Source organism: Rhinatrema bivittatum, chromosome 6 (assembly GCF_901001135.1).
Source record: "Rhinatrema bivittatum chromosome 6, aRhiBiv1.1, whole genome shotgun sequence".
Lineage (NCBI taxonomy): Eukaryota > Metazoa > Chordata > Amphibia > Gymnophiona > Rhinatrematidae > Rhinatrema > Rhinatrema bivittatum.
In genome coordinates this window covers 165,730,481-165,752,192 of record NC_042620.1, presented here as the reverse complement: position 1 = coordinate 165,752,192, position 21,712 = coordinate 165,730,481, and the positions used below count along the sequence as shown (strand labels likewise).

Genomic DNA, 21,712 nt, shown 5'->3' with positions numbered 1-21,712 from the left:
ACCCTTCCTGCTTCTTGCTTAATTTTTTTTTTTTACCTGTTTTTGGGTTCAACTAATATTTTTGTTCACTTTGAACTGAAAACCAACCCATAGTACGGGGGGTCAGTATACGAAGCCTTTCATCCAGAAAGATACCGAGATGTTACAAATTCCATCTAAAGCAAGGGATCCCAGTAAAATGTACTACTAGGAGAAACAAAGAAGATACAATATAAAAGTAACAAGAAATTTGTTGCCATTAAAGGATGTCTTACATGAAAGGGTGAGAAGTGTCCACTGGGCACTGCCTAAGGAGTTATCAGAATCAAAAGAGAGAGTAAAGTATCCTTCTGGTGCTGTCTGAGGAGTTAAAAACTGTCTAAAGGATATCTTGGAAGGTATTAACTTTGGGACTAAGTTCTGATTAAATATTGGGGCTATATACATTCTAACCATTTTCAGTGGGAAGATTTAACAATTAAATTAGTAGGTAAAGGAGGACTGAACTAATTTCAGTCTACATACTAAGGTGAATTTTAAAATTCCTACGTGTGCTGAAGCCGGGAGTTATGAGTAGAAGTTGGGCCGGTGCGCGCCGCACGGATTTTAAAAAGCGCGCAAGTACGTGCGTATCTCCTACTCCTTGCACAAATGTTTTTTTTTCTAAAAAGGGGCAGGATGTGGGCATGGTCTGAGCGGGGCATGAGTGTTCCAGGAAATATGAATGAAAACAGCGCATAAGTATTTACGTATACCAATGTGAGCTGGGTTCCCTATTCGCGTAACTTACTTCTGCTATAACAAAAAAAAAAAAGGCATTGCTAGTTTGCCTCTTTTTTTTTTTAAGAGTTGGGACCAAATGGGTAAAAGAGATGCTTATTAGCTAGGGAAGGTTAGGAAGTTCTAGCCATTAACTGGGCGAACTGGGAATAGACTGGGGAAACTGGGAATTCCGTCAGCACTCATATGTACCAAAATCCCCCCAGTTATGCGGTAGAGGCAGCATTTGTGTGCACATGCGCACCTCCATATAAAATTGCGCACACATGTACGTGCATACAGCTTATTTTATATCATACATGCCTATACGCATGTATGTTATAAAATGGCCATGTCCATTAGCGCGATCTGGCATATGCGCATACATGTGCGCCTGCGTGGTGTTTAAAAGTTACTGTCCCATTAAGGAAATTGAGTAAATGGGTGAAGAAGAAATTTCAGTGTAAATAAGGAGAGCATCCAAAGTGATTGAGACTTTGCTAGAAGACGTGAAGTCACAAGTTTATTCTATCTATGTACTGTTTTATTTATTTATTTATTTATTTGTTTACTTATTTAACTTCTTTTAATATACCGATGCTCAAGACTTATTTATTGTCTTATTTATTGCTGCTAATTAATCGAATACAAGAAGTGTAAATATTATTCAGTCATGTGATCAAACTATCAGTAAAGAAGTTGGAGACCACCATTCTTCTCCTGTGTGTTTATTGGATGCAAAGAGATTATAAATTGACAGTGAACCAAAGGATGGAGTCAGTGCTTGATTGCAAAGAAGCAGGGTATAAGAGCTATTGTTTGTCCCTACAAATGGGAGCCTGGCCTCAGAGACTAAAGCTATCTGTGGAGTAAGAGAGAGGTATATAGAGACTGCGGAGGTTATTAAGCAAAAAGGGTCCATCCTTCATTCTTTCTGTGTCCCTCTGGGTGCCAAGTAAAGGATCCATTCCACCCAGTGGTTTCACAGACAACACCATATGACTTAACTGCAACGCTAAAAATGAGGCAAAGAAGGCATATTATAAGAAAACAATTCAGCAGAAATCTTACCTTGATACTTATTCTGGACCATTAACAAACTCCTGGAATCTGCCCCTCCCATACTGTTCACCATCTTAACTGTGATTCATTGCAACAAACTAGCGGAATTCTTTATGGAGAAAATAAATCAGAATTAGACAACAGTCCAGCAGGAAGTCTCCTCTAAACACAATGGCCTTTTCCAAACCTAGCTACAGACTTATGGCCCTCTACAAGAAGATGATGTGGTTACTCTTCTCACTACTCTCAAGCCAACCATGAGCTATAAAAATCCTTGCCCTTCCTGGTTAATCCAACAAGACTACACCACAGCATCCAGACCATCACCAGTGCATCTCTAGCAGAGCCCTAGTTACTGAGTTGTCTAGAAAGAGCAGGTATCATACCCATCATAACAAAGATGAACTTGGACCCCAGTGACCAAAACAACTACTGCTCAGTTTCTAACCTCCCTTTTCTAAGCAAGATTATAGAGAAGGCAGTACCAATACAATTATCAGATCATCTGACCACCATCAATGCTTTAGATTCCTACCAGTTGGGCATCCTCTCCCACCACAGTATTAAGACTATACTAATCAGCCTGGTTGAACTCAAACTACATTTAGATCATGGACACTCAACACTGCTAATACTCCTGGACCTCTCAGCAGCATTCGATACAACAGACTATGACATTCTCATCTTTAGACTAAATGACCTAGAAGTGACAGGTTAAGCTTTACCCTGGTACACTTCTTTCCTGTCTGAACTCCACTTAGGAAGAACTCTCCAAAAACTACAAACTCTCTTTTGTGGGATATCACAGGGTTTCATCCTCTTACTCACTTTATTGAACTTCTTTATGGCCTTTCTTGGCAAACTCATTCTTGATTATCACATCACATATTACTCAACACAAACATTTACTCTACCATTTCCAAATAACTGCCTAGAACCAATTGAAAATTGATTGCGCAAAAATAATCTTAGTTTCAACCACTTCAAAAAAGAACAGTTTTGCTATAGATTGGGAAGAAAGAACTCATGGAAGTGATCCTTGACAGAACAACCATAACCTTCTGTTCCTAAGTACAGAGTCTAGGCTTCATCCTAGATATTCAACTATCAAATTTCAGATTTATGCAGTTTCCAAATCGGTTCTCTGTCAACTAAGCCAGCTGCTCTACCTATGATCTTTCCTGGATGACGACAGCTTTTTGACCATTTTCCAAGCCTTAATTAGCTCTTGCTTAGATTATTGTAATGCCCTCTACACTGGAATCTCCAGTTCTCTGAACTGGCTTCTGTAACTCATACAGAATATGGTAGCTTGCATGATAATAAAGGCAAACAAATTTGAGCACATTATGACTGTTCTAAAACTCTGCACTGGCTCCTAACTCACTATCATATTAAATTCAAACTTCTATGTTTCTATGACAGAATTAAAACAATAGAAGTCATTTTAAAATCCCTACAGTTAGTGCCCTACAATATTGTGGAAGGTTATTGTATTATTGTTGAATTTACTTATTGTAAACTTGCCTTGAGCACTACTTTGTAATGAAAGGGCAGTCTTAAATAAAAATCGATGATTGTGTTCAGATCATTATGATGCCGAGACCTTTGCACTATATAACTCCTAAATCTTTTATTATAAATTCTTATGATGTCAAAATTTCACTATACTTATGTTATAACTTTTGTAGCCTTACTCTATATCCTATATCCTTAGTAGCCTCCTAAATTCACTCCTACTGTGTAACCCTGGAACTGTATTTTCTACCATGTAACCATAGTAACTGTTTTTTTCTACAGCGTAACCCCTATTTAATGATTTCTAACATGTATTATCCCTGTATACGCTATAACACGCCTTGATTTCTCAGGCTGGAAAGGCGTGAAACAAATGATGATGATGGTGATGTATAATGTGTTGAAGCTGATGAGGCTGTTAAATGATATACAGAATGAAATAACTCTTGAGAGTTGTATAGGTCATTGAAAAAAAATAAAATGTGGATGTTATTGCCCCAGTGTAGAGAATGCCCCCAGCAAAGCTAATGATTATCACACCCACAAAACTGTTGATGGAATGAGAATGGATAAAGATATAACTAGACTAGATATATGACAAAAGGCTATTAAAGGATATTCCTGGGCTCTAGGAAAGAAACGTAGGGAAACCAAATTAATTTTTCAATTTCTTTCCATCAGTTTTCAGTTACAAAAGTTCATAATAGAATTCAACAGAGCTGTGTGTCATCCTTATTGTTTAATGTCTATCTTAGCTTGACTGTATCTCTCACCAAAAAAATTAAAATGTCAGATATTTTTTGTTGATAATATACAGCTTTGTGCATCTGTTGATAATGATTTAGCAATTATTGGGCCTCATTTTCCAATATCGCATTGGTAACGCATTAGGGGGCGTTACCAATGCAAATGAGGCTTCTTTCGTGCAGTGGGGAAACATCGCGTGCGGCGATGTTTTCGCCATTCGCGAAAACATTAGCACCGCACGCGATGTTTTCCCAGTGTGCGACGATTCTTTCGGTGTTTCATTGCAGTGCACGATATTTGCCGGTTTTTGCACTTCAATCATCGCGGGCCACGGTATGAGAGAGAGAGAGAGAGAGAGAGAGAGAGAGAGAGAGAGAGAGAGAGAGAGAGAGAGAGAGAGAGAGAGAGAGAGAGAGACTGACTTACTATAGTGCCTATGCCCTAGACAGGTATTTCAATCCCTATGGGAGGGCCACCTACTAACTCGGGGTGGGGATTAGGCATGAGCGTCGGGGGTTGGGGGCCACTTTCGCATTCCACATGAGACGTACGGACAGAACAGTGGTCTCTAGTGCAGATTTGCTGGCTGTCGGAGTGAGGACGCTCACTCCAAGAAGTGGTTTGGGCAACGTTCTCTCCACCTAGCTTGTTGTTGCCCAGTTAGAGTGTCCATCAAGCTAGGTGGAGAGAACGTTGCCCAAACCACTTCTTGGAGTGAGCGTCCTCACTCCGACGGCCAGCAAATCTGCACTAGAGACCACTGTTCTGTCCGTACGTCTCATGTGGAATGCGAAAGTGGCCCCCAACCCCCGACGCTCATGCCTAATCCCCACCCCGAGTTAGTAGGTGGCCCTCCCATAGGGATTGAAATACCTGTCTAGGGCATAGGCACTATAGTAAGTCAGTCAGTCTCTCTCTCTCTCTCTCTCTCTCTCTCTGTCTCTCTCTCTCTCTCTCTGTCTCCTGAAACAGGCTGTCCGGGACTATCATGGACCGCGATAACCCTTTAGTGGCCCCGTAACGCAAATTTCAGGGTTGTAGCTATTATCCGCGATAGCAGCCGCGCTAACACTGCGGCTGTTTCGCCGCACACGATAGTTTTGCATATGCTCCGCCCCAACTCCACCCCCTGACAAATTTGCATTCGCAAATCGCGATAACGGCCGTTATCGCGATTTGCGAATTTATCGCACGCGGTAAACTCCGTTGAAAATGAGGCCCATTGTGTTGAACCTATATAATAATTGTGTTGCTGCAGTTGCAAATTGGCTTGGACAACACAAATTTAAATGAAACCTGGATAAATATGAACTTTATGACTAAGTAAATAGGGAAGAGAACTCAACATAATCCTTACCTTTTGAAATGTTAAATTGAATCCAAGTGCCACCGTTAGAAGTTCAGGTGTGCAGTTAGATTCATAACTATTTATGGAAAAACAAATCTTGCCAGAAGTATGTACCACGTAGGATTGCTTAGGCATGATCTGATAGGTTAGCCCTTTTCTTAAACAGGAGAATTTAGCTGCAATTACCCGTTCATTAATAACCAGTTGGATTAACTACTGCAATTCCCTTTACCAAGGGTTGCCCCAGAAAAGTATTTGATGCCTAAAGCTTCTGCAGAAGGTATATAGATTCAGATGTTCAAATTTTACCAGATAGCATCTGTCATAATAACAGATAGTTTATTCGATAAAAACTATATATTTGGTAAGGACTAGAAAAAAGTGTTCATCATGTTGGAGGAGAGACCACCATAAACACTCCACTATCTCAAGACCTCTTCCCGTATGCCTGATTTACAAAAATTTGAGCACACAAGTGAACAATTCCAATCACACTCTGAGTTGAATATTAAAATCTACTATGGATGTAAGAAATAGCTGACAGGTATAGCTGACAGGTTATAATAGTAGAGAAGTAAAGGGAATATTCATCTAACCTCTTATGGTAGAAAAATTACCATTACAGTATTTCTCTTCTAATTTTGGCCTAAACCCTAAAACCTCCATTGTTCAGAAATATTATGTCTTTCTCAGTTTCTCTCCAACTCAAATCAAGGGTAGTATCTGAATTATGAGCTGAGAACCATCTATTCTTGACCATTGGCTGAGAATAAGATCTTCTGCATCATAGAGGATTAGTGCCCTGTCACCAGACACATTAGTGCAGGGGTGAGGAAACGTTTTGAGCTACGGCCCCTCTTCCTTCCATGTGATTGGTTGGGGCCCCTCAAAGTTGGATTACATCATTATATCCAAAGGTGTTTAGTGTCTGTGTCTCTCTGTCTGGGTGTTTGGTGTCTGTCTGTTTGGATATGAGGTATCTGTGTCTTTCTCTGTCTGAGAGTGTAAACATATATATAGGGGTAGATTTTACAAATTTGCGCACACAGGTACTTTTGTTAACGCACCAGGCGCAAACAAGAGTATGCAGGATTTTAATAGATACGCGCATAGCCGCACGTATCTGTTAAAATCAGGAATCGGCGTGCGCTAGGCTGTGCAAAATCGGCAGCCTGCGTGCGCCGAGCCGCGCAGCCTGCCTCCGTTCCCTCCAAGGCCGCTCAGAAGTTGGAGCGGCTTGGAGGGAACTTTCCTTCCACCCCCTTGCACCTTCCCCTCCCTTCCCCTACTTAACCCACCCACCCCCTCCCAGCCCTACCTAACCGCCCCCCTACCTTTGTTGCACAAGTTACACCTGCCTCGGGCAGGTTTAACTTGCGCGTGCTGGGCCGGCCGCCGGCACGCAATTCCCAGGCCCGGGAGCTGTTTCGGAGGCCTTGGCCACGCCCCTGAAACGCCGCCGGGCTGGAACCACGCCCGTAGCCCCACCCGCAAATGACGTGCCGCTGTGACACGCCCCCGACACGCCCCCCCAGGAAAGCTCCGGGAATTTACGCGCGTCCTGGGGCTTGCGCGCGCCACCGAGCCTACTCAACATAGGCTCAGCGCGCGCAGGGGGAACTTCGGGCTGGTTTTCGGGGGGTATGCGCGTATCTTATGTGCGTACCCCTTTGAAAATCTGGCCCACACAGTATACACACACATATTATATGAAGAGTTTTCTGGATTCCTTGGCTGGATTCTTTTCCCAACCTATCAACTCTTGAACCAGTTGCCAAGCTGTCAGGCAGCCACACTGATAACCAGTGGGTCAAAGCCCCCATTTTCTTTTTTATCAAGTTGCTGAAATGAACAAGTGTGTACACACACTCACACACACACACAGATAAATACAGACCCCAAACACCCAGACAGAGAAACATAAGCATTCCATATCTAAAAAGAAAGATACAGACACCTCACACCCAAACACAGATACACCACAACCAGACAAACACAGATACATTGCACTCAGACACAGCCAGAGGCATAGACATACCAAACTCAGAAAAAATGCAGGCAGACAGACAGCACTCAAACAGAGAAAGAGAGACACAGGCAAACACCAAACAGATCATAGCACACAAAACAGACACAAACACACACTTACACCTTCCACCGTTAGACAGGCACTCCACATATCACAGATAAATGGTTGGGGGTGGATATTTTTCAAAAACTCAGATACCAACCAAATGTTTTAGGAACTAGGGAAAAACTCCATTCCACCCTACCCAACATTTGTTTATACATTTTAACCATTTTCATTGTCTCTATTTTACTCTTTATTTTTGTATTTTTTCTTAGTTTGCTCATCTTTTTTATGTTGTCATGTTTTGTTTTGCTTATTTAAGTTTTTTTTTTTTTACACTGTTTGCCTTTATTCTTTCTCCCTAATTCCCTTTCCCTAGCTCATCTTTCTCACTCCTTCATTTCCTCTCTCTTTTTGGCCTCTCTGCTGATTTTCCTCCCCTACTTCACCACTTATTTTCCCAGGTAGCAGCTATGATTTGTCTTCCTGGGTAGAAACTCAGTAATAGCAGGAACTCCTCTCGGGCTGAGGGGGCATAAGGGTGGCAGCTTTTTCTGGGATGTGGAATACTGCAGCAGCTCCTCCCATATCTAGGCCCACATCAGTAAAAGTGGCTCCTTTCCCAGGTCTGCTGCAGTGTAAGTGGCCTAGTGAAAGTGGCGTTTCTCCTGTGCTTGCTGAAAGAAAGACATGATTAAGCCATGGCATCCTTACAATGACATCACTGTGTTGTATCTCTCCTGGGCTTGCATTGCCTCTCTGGCGCCAAGTAGCATAGTTAAGATGGCGGATAAAGACCAAATGGACCATCCAGTCTGCCCAGCAAGGTGCTCATGGTAATAACTGCCACTCCGTGCAGCTTACCCCCATGCCTTCTGTTAAGGGTAGTAACTGCCGCTCCGTGCAGCTTACCCCCATGCATTCTGTTAAGGGTAGTAACTGCCACTCCGTGCAGCTTACCCCCATGCCTTCTGTTAAGGGTAGTAACTGCCACTCCGTGCAGCTTACCCCCATGCCTTCTGTTAAGGGTAGTAACTGCCACTCCGTGCAGCTTACCCCCATGCATTCTGTTAAGGGTAGTAACTGCCGCTCCGTGCAGCTTACCCCCATGCATTCTGTTAAGGGTAGTAACTGCCGCTCCGTGCAGCTTACCCCCATGCATTCTGTTAAGGGTAGTAACTGCCGCTCCGTGCAGCTTACCCCCATGCATTCTGTTAAGGGTAGTAACTGCCGCTCCGTGCAGGTTACCCCCATGCATTCTGTTAAGGGTAGTAACTGCCGCTCCGTGCAGCTTACCCCCATGCCTTCTGTTAAGGGTAGTAACTGCCACTCCGTGCAGGTTACCCCCATGCCTTCTGTTAAGGGTAGTAACTACCACTCCGTGCAGGTTACCCCCATGCCTTCTGTTAAGGGTAGTAACTGCCGCTCCGTGCAGGTTACCTCCATGTCTTCTGGTAAGAGTAGTAACAGCCATATGTTTTCTTCCTCGATTAGCCAGCCACTGAGCCCCCCCCCCCCCCCCCCTTTCAGGATAACTTATGACCACCATAAGGGGTCCAACCTGCCCCTCCCCCTTTTGAGCCTCCTGCATTAATGACCTGAAACTGGACCCTGACCAAATTGAGGATTAAATATTCCATACTAAATCAGTGAATTAGCATCTTATACTTTATCTCTTGATCTTATAAAAACCAATTCTCTTTCTCGTAACCATTGGCATCTATAATATAGCCACATTTGTACTGCTACATAGGAATTATATATAACACTGTTATATGTTCTGCTATAAAGGAATACAGTGAGAATATAATAACTATAGATAATGGAGCTGAGAGCTAAGGGTATGTGTCTGCTCTTGCACTCTTAATTCAGAATTCTTGACTTTGGAAAATTTAAGGCAGTCATTTAAATTATATTAATAGATGCTTGGTTTAATTCAGTGGTCTGATTCATTAAATACCCCCAGGTGCTTGTAATTTTAACATTTCAGCATTAAGGGTTGTAGGGTCTGACAAATGCATCTCACCAGCAAACCTTTTATTTGTCTTACTGCTTTTATAATTTCAATAAAATGTTTTACTACCCAATTTTATGAGCAGTAACTACTGGGTTTAGCGCTAATTTACTAGTGTTAAACTCTGCAAATTGGTACCATCAAAGATGACTTGCTAATTACCTAATTAGAGATCTTATTAACTGTTTCTGCAGAATTGAATCATTGTCTCAGAATGCTGTTGTCATGACTTTTAGATGAAACATCTTGGGTTTTATATTTGTAAAATAAATAGATTATATGCATGTTTTATACCTAAAGAAGAACAATATAGGAGCCTATTTTTATGAAAATAATTGAACATTATTTAACCCACTGAAATACTTGCAATCAGAGACATTCAAATACCGCTTTTTATAAATAAGCTTCCTGCTATTAGTTTGTCAGTTTAATCTAACACCTTTTCTCCTAGGATAAGCAGGATGGCAGTCCTCACACATGGGTGTCATCATCACATGGAGCCTTGCACAGAAATTTATTTCAAAGTTTCTAGAAGCTTTGAGCATGCCCTTCTGCACATGTGCAGCATGGCATATTGCCACGTATTCAAGTGGGGGCCCCTTCAATCTCATTTTTTCCACATAGGTTGTGGATTTTTTACTCTCCTGCTGTTTAGGAACCTTCTGTTTCCTGAATGTGCAGGATTCCTCTTTTGTGGGGCCCCATTGGTTTTTTTTTCCTCTTACTTGTAGTCATCTAGGTAGGTTTTATAAGTTTCCTTTTTTTTTTTTCTGGCAGCTGTGTGATGCACTGGTACATCAAGGAAGCACCAATCAGAACTTTGTCATTGAATTGTTTGATTTTGCTGCACTTATTTTTCATCTGATCCCCTTACCAAAGAAGAAGGCCAGCTTCAACAAGTGCACCCTATGTTAAAGGTTCATATCTATCACAGATCCCCATGATAGTCATGGCCTTTGCCTGGGGGCCGATCACAACTTCCTGGTGAGCCTCCTCTGAGTGACTATGACAGCTATGGGGCATCGATCAAGACTTGATTTCATGGAAAACCACTTCAGGATATTTAAGTCTGGTCCACTGGTATTGGCATCGGAGGCATTGATATGGAAGGCACAGGGCCCCCTAAACATTGAGTGTCCAGAAGGACCAGGAGAACAGACCATTGTCTGTCCTCTCCCACCCAAAGAGAGTGAAGAGTTCAGCCTCTTTGCTTTTGGCATAATGAAGCTACGATGACATGCAGCGGATGAAGGCCAAGAAGCAGTGACATTGGTCTCTGACATTGCGTGATTCTGGGAAAAGGTACATTTGGATAGCAACCTTGAATCCCCCAAAGTGTTCCTGTAGTTGAAGAAAGCTCATCTTCTCTGCACTCCTGGGAATTGTGTCAATCTTCAAGCGGCCAGGTTTCAGCTTTGAGATCCCAGGATGTTGTATGCTCCCCTTCTGCCTCCCAGTCCATGTTGGCATTTGCAGTCTTTGAGGAGGAGCTGGTTAGGAAAATCCAGGAGGTCTTTGACCAAAAGATATAGATCATCGATACTCTGGAATTGAAAGTATTGGTGTCCATGCAGATGGATGTCCAGCTGAAACTGGACACCCAGTATTTCAGAGGCAATTCAACATCAGTTATCACTACATAGATGGTGATTTTCCTAGTGTGTAGACAGATGGACTCAGGACCAGTGAGTTATACTCCCCTACCAGCAGTTGGAGACAGAACAAGCTGACATCACAGTATATATACTCCTGCAGTGACCCCAGACTCCCAGTATTCTCTGTCTCCAGCAGATGGTGGATGTGCATCTTCTTATGGGGATTGCTTCAAATTTTTTGGAAGGAGAAATTTGAAATTTGACTTAAGGAAAAGAAATCCCCACTCTAGTGGTAATACCAAAAGGTCCCTCCCCCAGTTGAGAATTCCTGAGGTGAGATCTGAGGTCCCTCAGAGGTGTCCGGTAGCTGTGTTTCCTGGCGTGAACTTAGCTGCTCGTTCAGCTGAAAGGCAGCATATGTAGGAGCCGGTAAGCGATGAGCGTAGGTAAGGTTTAAAAAAACAAACAAAAACATTTTACTTTCAGAAACAGAGACAGTTAGAAAAGTTTTTGGAACTTCCTCCAGTCTCCATACTCAGTGCATCATCCCGACATTTGTTCCTGCTCCCATTATGGGGCCGATGCAATACAGTGCGCTCACATGAGCACACTGTTTAACCCGCTGTCGGACACAGGTTAAATAGGCGCTAATCCACCCACTAATGCAATAGGGGGATTAGCGCCTATTTAACCCGCGTCTAATGCGGAGTGAATGAGATAGCCTCATTCACATGCATTTGCATCTGATGAATGCTATTACTCATTCACTCCGCATTCAAAAAAATAAACCAAAGCCACGCGACTCATTGCATCCAGGGACCGAGCATTTTCAACAGCAGCCCCAGCTATCTGGAACAACCTCCCTGCTGAACTCAGGTTGGAACCTTGCCTGCTAACTTTTAAAAAAAAACTCAAAACGTGGTTGTTCCGCCTAGCCTTCCCAGAACCCTGGGATACACATTAGACTTTATCTACTCACGAACAATTATACGAACAATTATACCTCCCCTCATTTGATTCCTGGACAGCATGGATACCAACTCTAACATGTGGACTAATTCTATTCTGAACTATCTCTAGTCCGGAATTTGTTATTTCTCTTTTCTTTACTTAACTTTATCTCTTTTCTTCCAGCTACCTAAGCTTCCAAGTTCACGGTCCTCGTTTAATGTAACTTTGTCTCTTCCTTTACCTAATTATTTTTATCCCTGTTCGATGTAAACCGTCCTGATATGGTATTTAACCATGAAGGTCGGTATAGAAAAATGTTAAATAAAATAAATAAATAAATAAATGTGCATCTCAGATGCACATTTATCGCTCAGATATTAATGCCTGCCTGGAGCAGGCATTACTAGCTGAGTGCATGTAAAAGAAGTTCAGAAAAGCAGAAAAAACTGCTTTTCTGTAGTTCTTCAGTAAAAAAACAACAAAAAAAAAAAACCTTGGCAGACCACCGAGTTATAAAGACCGATGCCGGTAAACTCGGCATCGGTTTTCATAACCGGCCGTCTGCCACTCGGTGTCCGTTTCATTACTGGCAGACGGCCGTTATTAAAACTGATGCCAAGTTTACCGGTGTCGGTCTTCATAACTGGCAGCCACCTTGGGGTCGGGTTAGCAAGGAGGCACTAAGGTCGCGCAAGCGACCCTAGCGCCTCCTTGCTAGCGCGAGCCCCTAATTTACCTATTGCATGGCGCCCCCCTTGCAGGTGCCATGCTTGCGTTAGGAAAGCAGGCTCTGAAAAGTCAGCGCTTGCTTTACGTGAAAATTATTGCATAGGCCCCTATGGTTGAGGAACTGGGCAGTCTGTTGGGTTGAGCAGCCCCAGTTGGTTAGGCTCCCTCAGTTAGGTTTTATGCTTTCTCACTGTGTGGTAGGCAGCCGTGGCACTTTCGCGCACTCCTGTGCATGTTTTGCTGCCCTCTACAGACCGTAGGTTGTGCACGCTTTATGCATTCAGTTATGGGTGCGCCTTTTGAGCACACAAGTTTTGCGCTGTTTCAAACCCTTTGCTTGGCACACAACTTGTGTGTGTGCATTGCTGCACTTACCTCTCTGGTGCTTAATTTTTGTGTGCATAGATTTTTGAGTGCGAACCATTCAGATGTACGTTTACTGGTGCGATGGTGGAATTTTCCTGGAAAATGGAAAATCCCTCCTGGTCTGGAGCCATATCTCACTATGTTGTGGTACTTTCATAGAGATGACCTGCTAGCCCTGATTTCCCAGACTTTGAAGCAGCTGGGTTTTCCTGGTGTGGATGCCATGTCAGAGCCAAAGAAGAATCCCATTTTGGTTTCCTTGTGTAAAGTCTCTTATTTTTTTCCCTGTGATAGACGCCATTCAGGAATTGATTTATCTTGAATGGGACACCCCAGAGGCAAATTTTAAAAGGGGTTGGATGTTGGAAGGCCTGTACCACCTGGATCCAGCTGTGCGAGACGTTTGCGTTTTCTCAAAGTAGATGCACTGGTATGTGCCGTCTCTAAGCGGACGACTATCCTCTTGGAGGGAGGAGCGGCCTTGAAGGATGTGCAGAATAGGAGGATTGAGGCAATTCTTAAGCAAGCCTTTGAGGCAGTGGTAATGACTTTACAGATTGCCTCTTGTTGCTCCCTAGTGGCATGATCGTGTCTGCTTCTCTCTCAAGAGGTTGATGATTCTGGAGGGAATTACAGAGAAATTATGGAGCCCATTGCTGCCTTTTTAGCAGATGTGGGCTGCGATTTGGGCTGTACTTCAGTCAGGAGAGTGGTTTCATTGATAGTTGCCAGGTGCCAACTCTGGTTGTGGAATTGGTCAGCTGATGCAGCCTCCAAAACTAATCTTAGAAAGATTCCCTTTAAAGGCTTGATTTTGTTTGGAGCAAGTGAGTTGGAGAAACTGCCCAGTAAGTGGGACTAATCGCTGCTTCCTTGGTTGCCAGAGGATAAGAAGAAATTGCAGTGCCCCTTTGGTATAAAGGGTCGTCTCCAGGGTTCCAAGCTGTTTTGTCCCTACAGAGGGTCGATCTATCAGAGGACTAGGCCTTTCAGTAGGTCTCAATCCTTTTATCCCAGACAGCCCAAGAGAGGAGCAGGCTTGGGTGGCGGCCATCCCAAGTTTCCCAAAGAAGGTTTGCCAACCCACCTTCAGGATCAAGAGATGGGGACATCTATCTCTCTTTTATCAGAGGTGGGTCGAGATCACATTGGACCATTGGGTCTTGGAGGTGATACGAGAAGGATATGCGCTGGAATTTTGCAGTGTTCCTCAGAACGTGTTCATGGTGACTCCTTGCCAAACCCCACAGAGGAAGAAGAGAGTGGAGTCTAAGCTTCAAAGGCTCCTCAGGCTGAGGGCTGTGGTTCCGGTGCCCATGTCTCAAGAAAGTATGGGGCGGTATTCCATTTATTTTGTTGTGCCCAAGAAGGAGGGTTCCTTTTGTCCTGGATCTCAAAAGGGTCAATCGTCATTTGAAGTTAACTCATTTTTGCATGGAATATTTACACTCTGTGATAATGACAGTGCAGTCAGGGGAATTTCTGACCTCTCTAGATCTGTCCAAAGCCTACCTTCATTTTTCACATTTTGTGATGTTGGGGCACTATTTTCAGTTCCAGGTGCTGCCCCAGAATGTTTTCCAAGCCTATGGTGGTAGTAGTGGTGGCCTTGAGAAGAGAAGGGATCCTGGTTCACCCATACTTGGCCGAATGACTGATTCGAGCTAAGTTTCCGGAAGAGAGCCACCTAATGATGCACAAGGTGATCTCCTTGTTGCAGGAGCTCAGTTAGGTGGTGAACCTGGCCAAGAACAGTCTTCAGCCATCCCAGTCATTGGAGTATCTGGGGGTTCGGTTAGACATGGGACAGGACAAGGTTTTCTTGCCGGAAGTTCAAATTCAGAAATTGATGTCTCAGGTGTGTCAGTTGGTGAACACTATTTGCCCGATGGTATGGTCCTATTTACAGGTGCTCGGCTTGATTGCAACGACCCTGGGAGTGGTGCTGTGGGCAACAACCCTGGAAGTGGTGCTGTGGACAGCGCTCACTACTGTCTTGTTGAAACCCGCAGTCTCAGGCTATTTGGTTTGGCTCCACTTGCCAATGGAAGTCTGCCCTCGCCTCCAGAGGTGATTACAGAAGGCTCATCTGAGAAAGGCAGTTTCCTTGTCCTCCCTGATCTGGTTGGTACTTACGACAGATGCGAGTCTTCAGGGTTGGGGAGCTCACTGTCAGGAACTGACAGCCCAAGGGTGTTGGAAGGCCAAGGAGTCCCGCTGGAACATCAATCGTCTGGAAGCCCTAGTGGTCCGATTGGCATGCTTTCAGTTTAGCCACAGGCTGCAGGAACAAGCAGTCCATGTGATGTAGGACAACGCGACAATGATGGCCTACACCAATCGCCAGCTAGGAAGCAAGAGCCAGCCAGTGTTGCAGGAAATAGACCAACTTATGGAATGGGCGAAAGGTCATCTACAGATGATCTCGGCCTCTGATATTACAGGAAAAGACAACGTAAGAGAGGACTTTCTCAGCAGAGAGAGTCTGGATCCAGCAGAATGGGTGTTGTCTGCTGAGGCATTTAAGCTGATTGTGGGTCGCTGGGGCCTTCTGTTCCTAGACCTGCTGTCGACGTCTCACAATACGAAAGTTTCTCGATTCTAAAGTTGCAGGAGAGATCCGTGATCTCTGGGCATAGATGCTCTTATACATGTCTGGCCACAAGACAGATTGCTTTATGTCTTTCCACAGTGGCCATTGTTGGACAGGATGATTCGCAAAATCGAAGGCTACAGAGGACTTCTACTTCTGGTGGTGTTGGATTGGCCTAGGTGTCCGTGGTATGCGGATTAATGGAAGATTCCTAATGGAGACCCCTCTTCAGCTTCCGCCATGCTGGTCTGTTACAGAAGGGTCTGGTTCTCACGAGGATCCGACTCTGTTGTGTCTTACAGTTTGGCCATTGAGAAGGCTCACCTGTTGAAGTGTGGGTGTTCTTCCGCAGTGATTTCCACCTTACTGCACGCTCAGAAGTTCTCTACTTCCTTAGCCTATGTTTGGGTTTGGAGAGTATTTGAGGCTTGGTGTGAGGAGCATGGTGTTCTTCCTCGTTCTGTTAGGATTCTGGATTTTTGGCAGGATGTGTTGAATAAAAGCTTGGCCCTTAATTCCTTGAAAGTTCAGGTTGCGGCTCTTGTCTGTTTCAGGGGTCCAGTGAATGGTGATTCCTTGTCTTCCTTGTGGTCTGTTTTTTGAAGGGAGTGAAACATATTAGGCCTCCCTTGAGGTTACCGGTCCCCTTGTGGAGTCTTAACTTGGTGCTGGATTTCTTGGCAGGCCCTACGTTGTGACTGCTGCGAAGGGCTTTCCTTGCAGTTGTTGACCTTGAAGATAGTGTTCCTGGTGGCTATATGTTCTACGCATCAAATTTCTGAGCTGCAGGCCTTGTCTTGCTGGGAGCCGTTCCTTCGGATGCTCTAGGGGTGTTACAGCTGCATACTGTTCCCTCTTACTTGTCCAAAGTGGTGTGGACTTTCATTTGAATCAGTCCATTTCCTTGCCATCCCTGGATAAGGTCAGGGATGCGGAGGAATATCGCCTCCTGCGCATCTTGGATGTCAAGAAATTTGTCGTGCTGAATCTGGAGGTTTCTGAACCTTTCCGGAAGATGGATTGCCTGTTTGTCTTCCATAGTAGGAGTCAATAGGGTGCTTCAGCTATAACTAGCTAGATTTAAGGAGGTGGTCATGGCTGTGTATGTGGATGCTGAGAAGCCTTTGCCTACTCAGGTTCGGGCTCATTCCACTTGAGCTCAGGCAGTGTCTTGGACGGAGGTTAGATTGTTGTCTCACATCAATATTTGCCGAGCTGCGACATGGTCTTCCTTGCACACTTTTCCCAGGTTGTATCATCTGGATGGGAAGGCCTGGGAGGATGCAGGGGGGTGTTGACTGGACCACAGATTCTCTTGGCTACGGGCCTCAGACCTTTGACCAGAAAAGACTTGCAGATGCACCTTTCAGTGGAGAGAATCTCTTTGCAGCTGTACCATACAATGGAGGAAATCTCAAGGAAATGATGGCTCAGGTTTAAGACCACTGTGCAACACTTAAGATCTTTTCTACTGCCTCTCCAGGCTCATTGGGTGCCAATATCCACTGCAAAGATTCTGGATGCTGTGTCAAAAACAAAGATCAACTGGACCAGCTGTTTTCTACACATCATGCTCTTGTCCACCCATGTTTCAAAGCCATCACACTGCTTTTGAAGAAGTTGCTGTTTTACTTCTTTCATGCTCTTCAGAATGTCCTGCATATACTGGTTCAAAAAGAGTTGACAGGACACTGTTCAGGCACTAATCATAGCTTCTGATCATATTCCTGGAATACCTTTCACTGATCATAGCTTCTTGAACAACTTTCTTCCCAGGTGAGTCCAGGGTAGAAGAATCCCAGGAGGAGCACTGAAGAGGCATTTCTATCAATCAAAGAGATGTTTTCCTCCACCCCTTCAGTCCCAGCAAAATCAGAGTCCTTGTGCTTGCCCTGGGCAGCAGAGGGTGCCAAGGCTACAACCAGCACCCCAGCCAAACCTAGGATGGGGTTTTGACTGGATCATCGAGAATAAAGCTGAGATCCCAGTACCTGTGCCAGAAGACATTCCTGTCGGAGGCAATCTTAGGTTGTAAACCATTTGTTCAGAATATCTTCAGACTCTTGGGTCCTCAGCATAATATGAAAAGGGTACAAACTACACTTATTGGAATCCCTCCAAATTGCCCACCAAAACCTACTTGGTTTGTGTTGCAGCATCAGGAACTGCTACAAAAGAGCTCTCTTCCCACTTAGAGGCCTGTGTGGTCAAACCTGTTCCAGCAGGGGAAACAGGGCAAGATTTTATTCCAAGTATTTCCTGATCTCAAACAAATCGGGTGGATGCCTATCATAGTTCTAAGGACATTAAACAAATTTCTAAAAAGGGAAAAGTTTAAGATGGTGTTCATTTGCACTTTGACTCCCTTTTTTGTAAAGAGACACTGGCTATGCTCTCTAGATCTAAAGGATGCTTACAACCACATAGAGATACTGAATTTACAAGTCACAGAAAATATCTCAGATTAGTAGTAGGGGGGTCAAAGCCTCCAGTGTAGTATACTGCCATTCAATCTAGTGTCAGAACCATGCACTTTCACAAAGTGTCTGGCAATGATGACGGTACATCCTATGCAGATTAGAGGTGCATGTTTATTTGTACCCTCCTCCACTCCCGCCCCAACCTTGAATACTCTTCTTTTAGAGCATTATTACTTAAGATTGCAGAAAGTAGTTAAAACTTGGCTTTATAAACAAGCATTTGGTGCTTTAAAAACCTTGGACTATATTTTTAATTAGTTATATATATTTTATATGCTGTTTTTTTGTTTTAAATTCTGTATTTTATTATAGTATTATATTATTTATTATTATTTACTGTATTTTTAGCTTTTGCAAAATGTTTTGATGTTTTATTTGAAAAGCAGTTAACCAAGTAAATAAACTAAACTAATTAAATAGATGTAAATATATGGGGGTTGTTTTACCAGGGTAATTTTTAAAGAAAAAGTATGGGAAAATCGTTACTTTGAAAATTATTGGTTATAAAGTAACTGCTGACTTTATACCTGTTTGAAAATTACCCCATTATGGATATGAGCGAGCAGAAAAGAAAGGCTGTGGACTCACTTATCATTTTCTTGGCTCTTGGTTAGCTCAAGATTTAATTGTGGTTTTTATTAAAATGGGATCAATTTTATTTTAAGATTTCTAGGTGTCTTGTTCCTTGTTACAATATGGATTGGCATTCTACTTATGGTAAATTTTAATTTTGTAATGTGCAGGAGGCACCTCTGTCCAAGATGAATTAGAAAGCCTATTTGCTGAAAATCTCATAGTTAATTCCTTCATTATTATATATTCAAAATTGTATTTGTTTGTTATGTTTATAAAGTTGTTTTTTTTTAGAATGTGAACTGTTTATAATGTATTATAAGTTAATTTAAAGGTTTTTTGTTTTTTTTATTTAAGTTGCAGTCTCAGAGAACAACATTGACTTCAAAAAAGCCCTTGACCCATAAACCTGAGGTGATAGATGACTTTCTGCGCAATTTTCTTATTAAAATGGGGATGACCAGAACTCTTGAATGCTTCCAAACAGAATGGTAAACTTTTCTGAATATAAAATCCTAGCTAATCACATGTTCCAAAGATATTTATCAATGGAAGGAATTTTTTTTTCTGTGTTTAAAGCAAATTTAAACCAAATCACTATCCTTTAATGGCCATCTGAATTTGGCTAAGTTCATTTTCTTTGGAACATTATCTGATAATATACTAGGGTAACTGAGTAAACAATTTGACTAGCAATGGTGGAAGAAAATTAGTGAAATGAAGGCTGTTAAACATTTTTTTTAATTGTTAAAAGATGTGGTTTCCTTTTTGTTTACACAGCTGTGTGTATACTTTTAGCCGTGGGCTTTGCATCAGTTTATAAAGAGAAAGTACACATGAAAGCATGTGCAGCAGGAAAATTGTTTCGTTTTTCAATTTCGTTATTGGGGTGTGTTTTTTTCCACAAATTTCATTTTGTTTAACTTTTATTTCATTTTCTTTAGTTTGCAAAAAAGAAATAAACAAACATAAAAAAACCCTCTCAAAAAATGAATTGAAAAAAGAAATGGGGCCTTTTGTCCCCACCACCCAACCCTCCCACACAGAAAAATGTCGGTGCCAGGATCCTCCCTGGCCTCCATTTATCCAGTCCAGGGGATATCCACTGATGAAGCTTAGGCCGATGCCTCGGCCTTGGGTAGGGTAGGCTACAATGGGTCAATGCTACCTTGACAGGCCCTATTCAAAGGCTAGGCTTGGAGGCCTGGTCCCAACTCCTTGGCCCAGTCCAAGACTCTTGGTCCTAGGCCAGATGCCTGGGCCTTGGCTTCAATCAAGGCCCAGGCTCGATACTGTGGCCCAGCCCAGAGACCAGGTTTCAATGCCTGGGCCTTTGTCTAGGCCCTGGTCTAACACTGGGGCCCAGTCCAGTAAACTGCCATACACCAAAATGGTGCCATCCACAGAGGAAGAAGGCGCCAGAGTTAATTTACGCTGATGTGTCCCCAGTGGAAGCCATCATTTTGAAGAAGAAAGAAGAGGATGTTGACATATGAGGCCTGGTCTCTGGCCTCCGGGCCTGAGGCCCCAGTGTTGGGACCCAGCCTCCAGGCAGGGCCATTGTGTCAGGCCTAAGCCTAGGCTGAGGCTCAGATGTTTGGGCACCAGCCTCCAAACTTGGCCCTGGCATCAGGCCTGGACCTGGACCATGGCATCCGATTCCCGATGGACAAAGTAAGTGGGGTTTGGGAAGATTCCCAATCCAGGCAACATTTTTCAGACTTGGGCCTTTGTTCGGTTCTCAGCTGAGGGCCCGGCATCTGCCTTGGGGTTGGCACTGGGCTTAGTCCGAGACTCCAGTGTTCCGCAGAAGCATAGCTTGTGGCCTCTATTGTGGACTGTGGCCTATGCTTAGGCCATGCCCTGGCCTTGGGGGTAGACCTAGCCCAAAGCCCTGGCATCATGCTCAGGCACAGGCCACGGCCTCTGCTTTGGGCCTCAGCCTATTCCCTGGCCTTAGGCCAGATAGTTGACTACTTTTTTCCAAAAAGAAATGTGAAACCCAACAAAATTTTGTATGTTTTTAATCACTTCATTTTGAAAATTAAATGAAATGAATAGGAACATTTCTTTGTCATTTCCTGTTTTGTTTCTAGCAAATGCACATCCTTATGCATGTGTACTTTTCTTTTGAAAATACAGAGGTTTGCAACTGCTTTTTTTCAGATAAGATTTTCTTGGCAACACTGCACCTAATTTTGAAAATGCAAAACTAAGTTTGTAGTTTTATACTTTATCTTAATCCTGCCCTGAGAATGTCTGTGGTCATTGGTGGTAAAAATATGTTCATTGAGGTACAAAATGTATACTTGTGCCCACATACAGGATAGGTAATTTTCAAAAACTTCTTTTATCTGGGTAAGTAGTCATTTACACAGGTAAATGGCTTTTGAAAATTGCTCTCCTCATGTTTTGAATCATAACTTTTTATACAATACAAGGATAAATTCAAATTATATAACTATTGTATACTGAGGCTGTTTTACCCATGGAAATTGCTTTTATTATTGTCCACCCTCAATGCGAGTAAAAGTACGTGCATTGTTGAACAACATACCCACTTTTATTTTCATTGTTTTGAGGCATTTCCAAGGGTGGAGCTTGGGCAGCAAAGGAATCAACATGCAAAGTTTTGTATAATCAAAATTAAGTGAATTGTTTTTATTGGAAAAATGAACTGCAGAGAGAGGTGCAAATCTCTACGGATATTTCTTTCCAGGATAATAATGAAAGCAAAAGTATCTGCATATTGGCAACAACCCTTTAGGTAAAAGCTGTGGGTCCATGAGCCTTCATTTGCAACTCTCTGGGGTTTCCTGCCTCTATTTTTAGTTTGAAACATTTTATTGTTTTATCAAAGGAACAAACATCAGTCCAAGGGTGTTATGACACTGTAACCCCTTGAACAATTATATAAGTAATAAACA

The 21,712-nt window shown here is 43.1% G+C and overlaps 1 protein-coding gene across 1 annotated transcript in view; it reads left to right on the top strand.

The window, feature by feature from the left end:
* The window catches only part of SPAG16 (sperm associated antigen 16), a 1,286,809-nt gene that overhangs the window by 48,104 nt on the left and 1,216,993 nt on the right, over positions 1 to 21,712 (top strand). Inside the window, exon 4 of the mRNA XM_029606125.1 lies at positions 19,143 to 19,276. Coding sequence (XP_029461985.1) covers positions 19,143 to 19,276 — 134 coding nt within the window. The remainder of the gene's footprint in view (positions 1 to 19,142; positions 19,277 to 21,712) is intronic.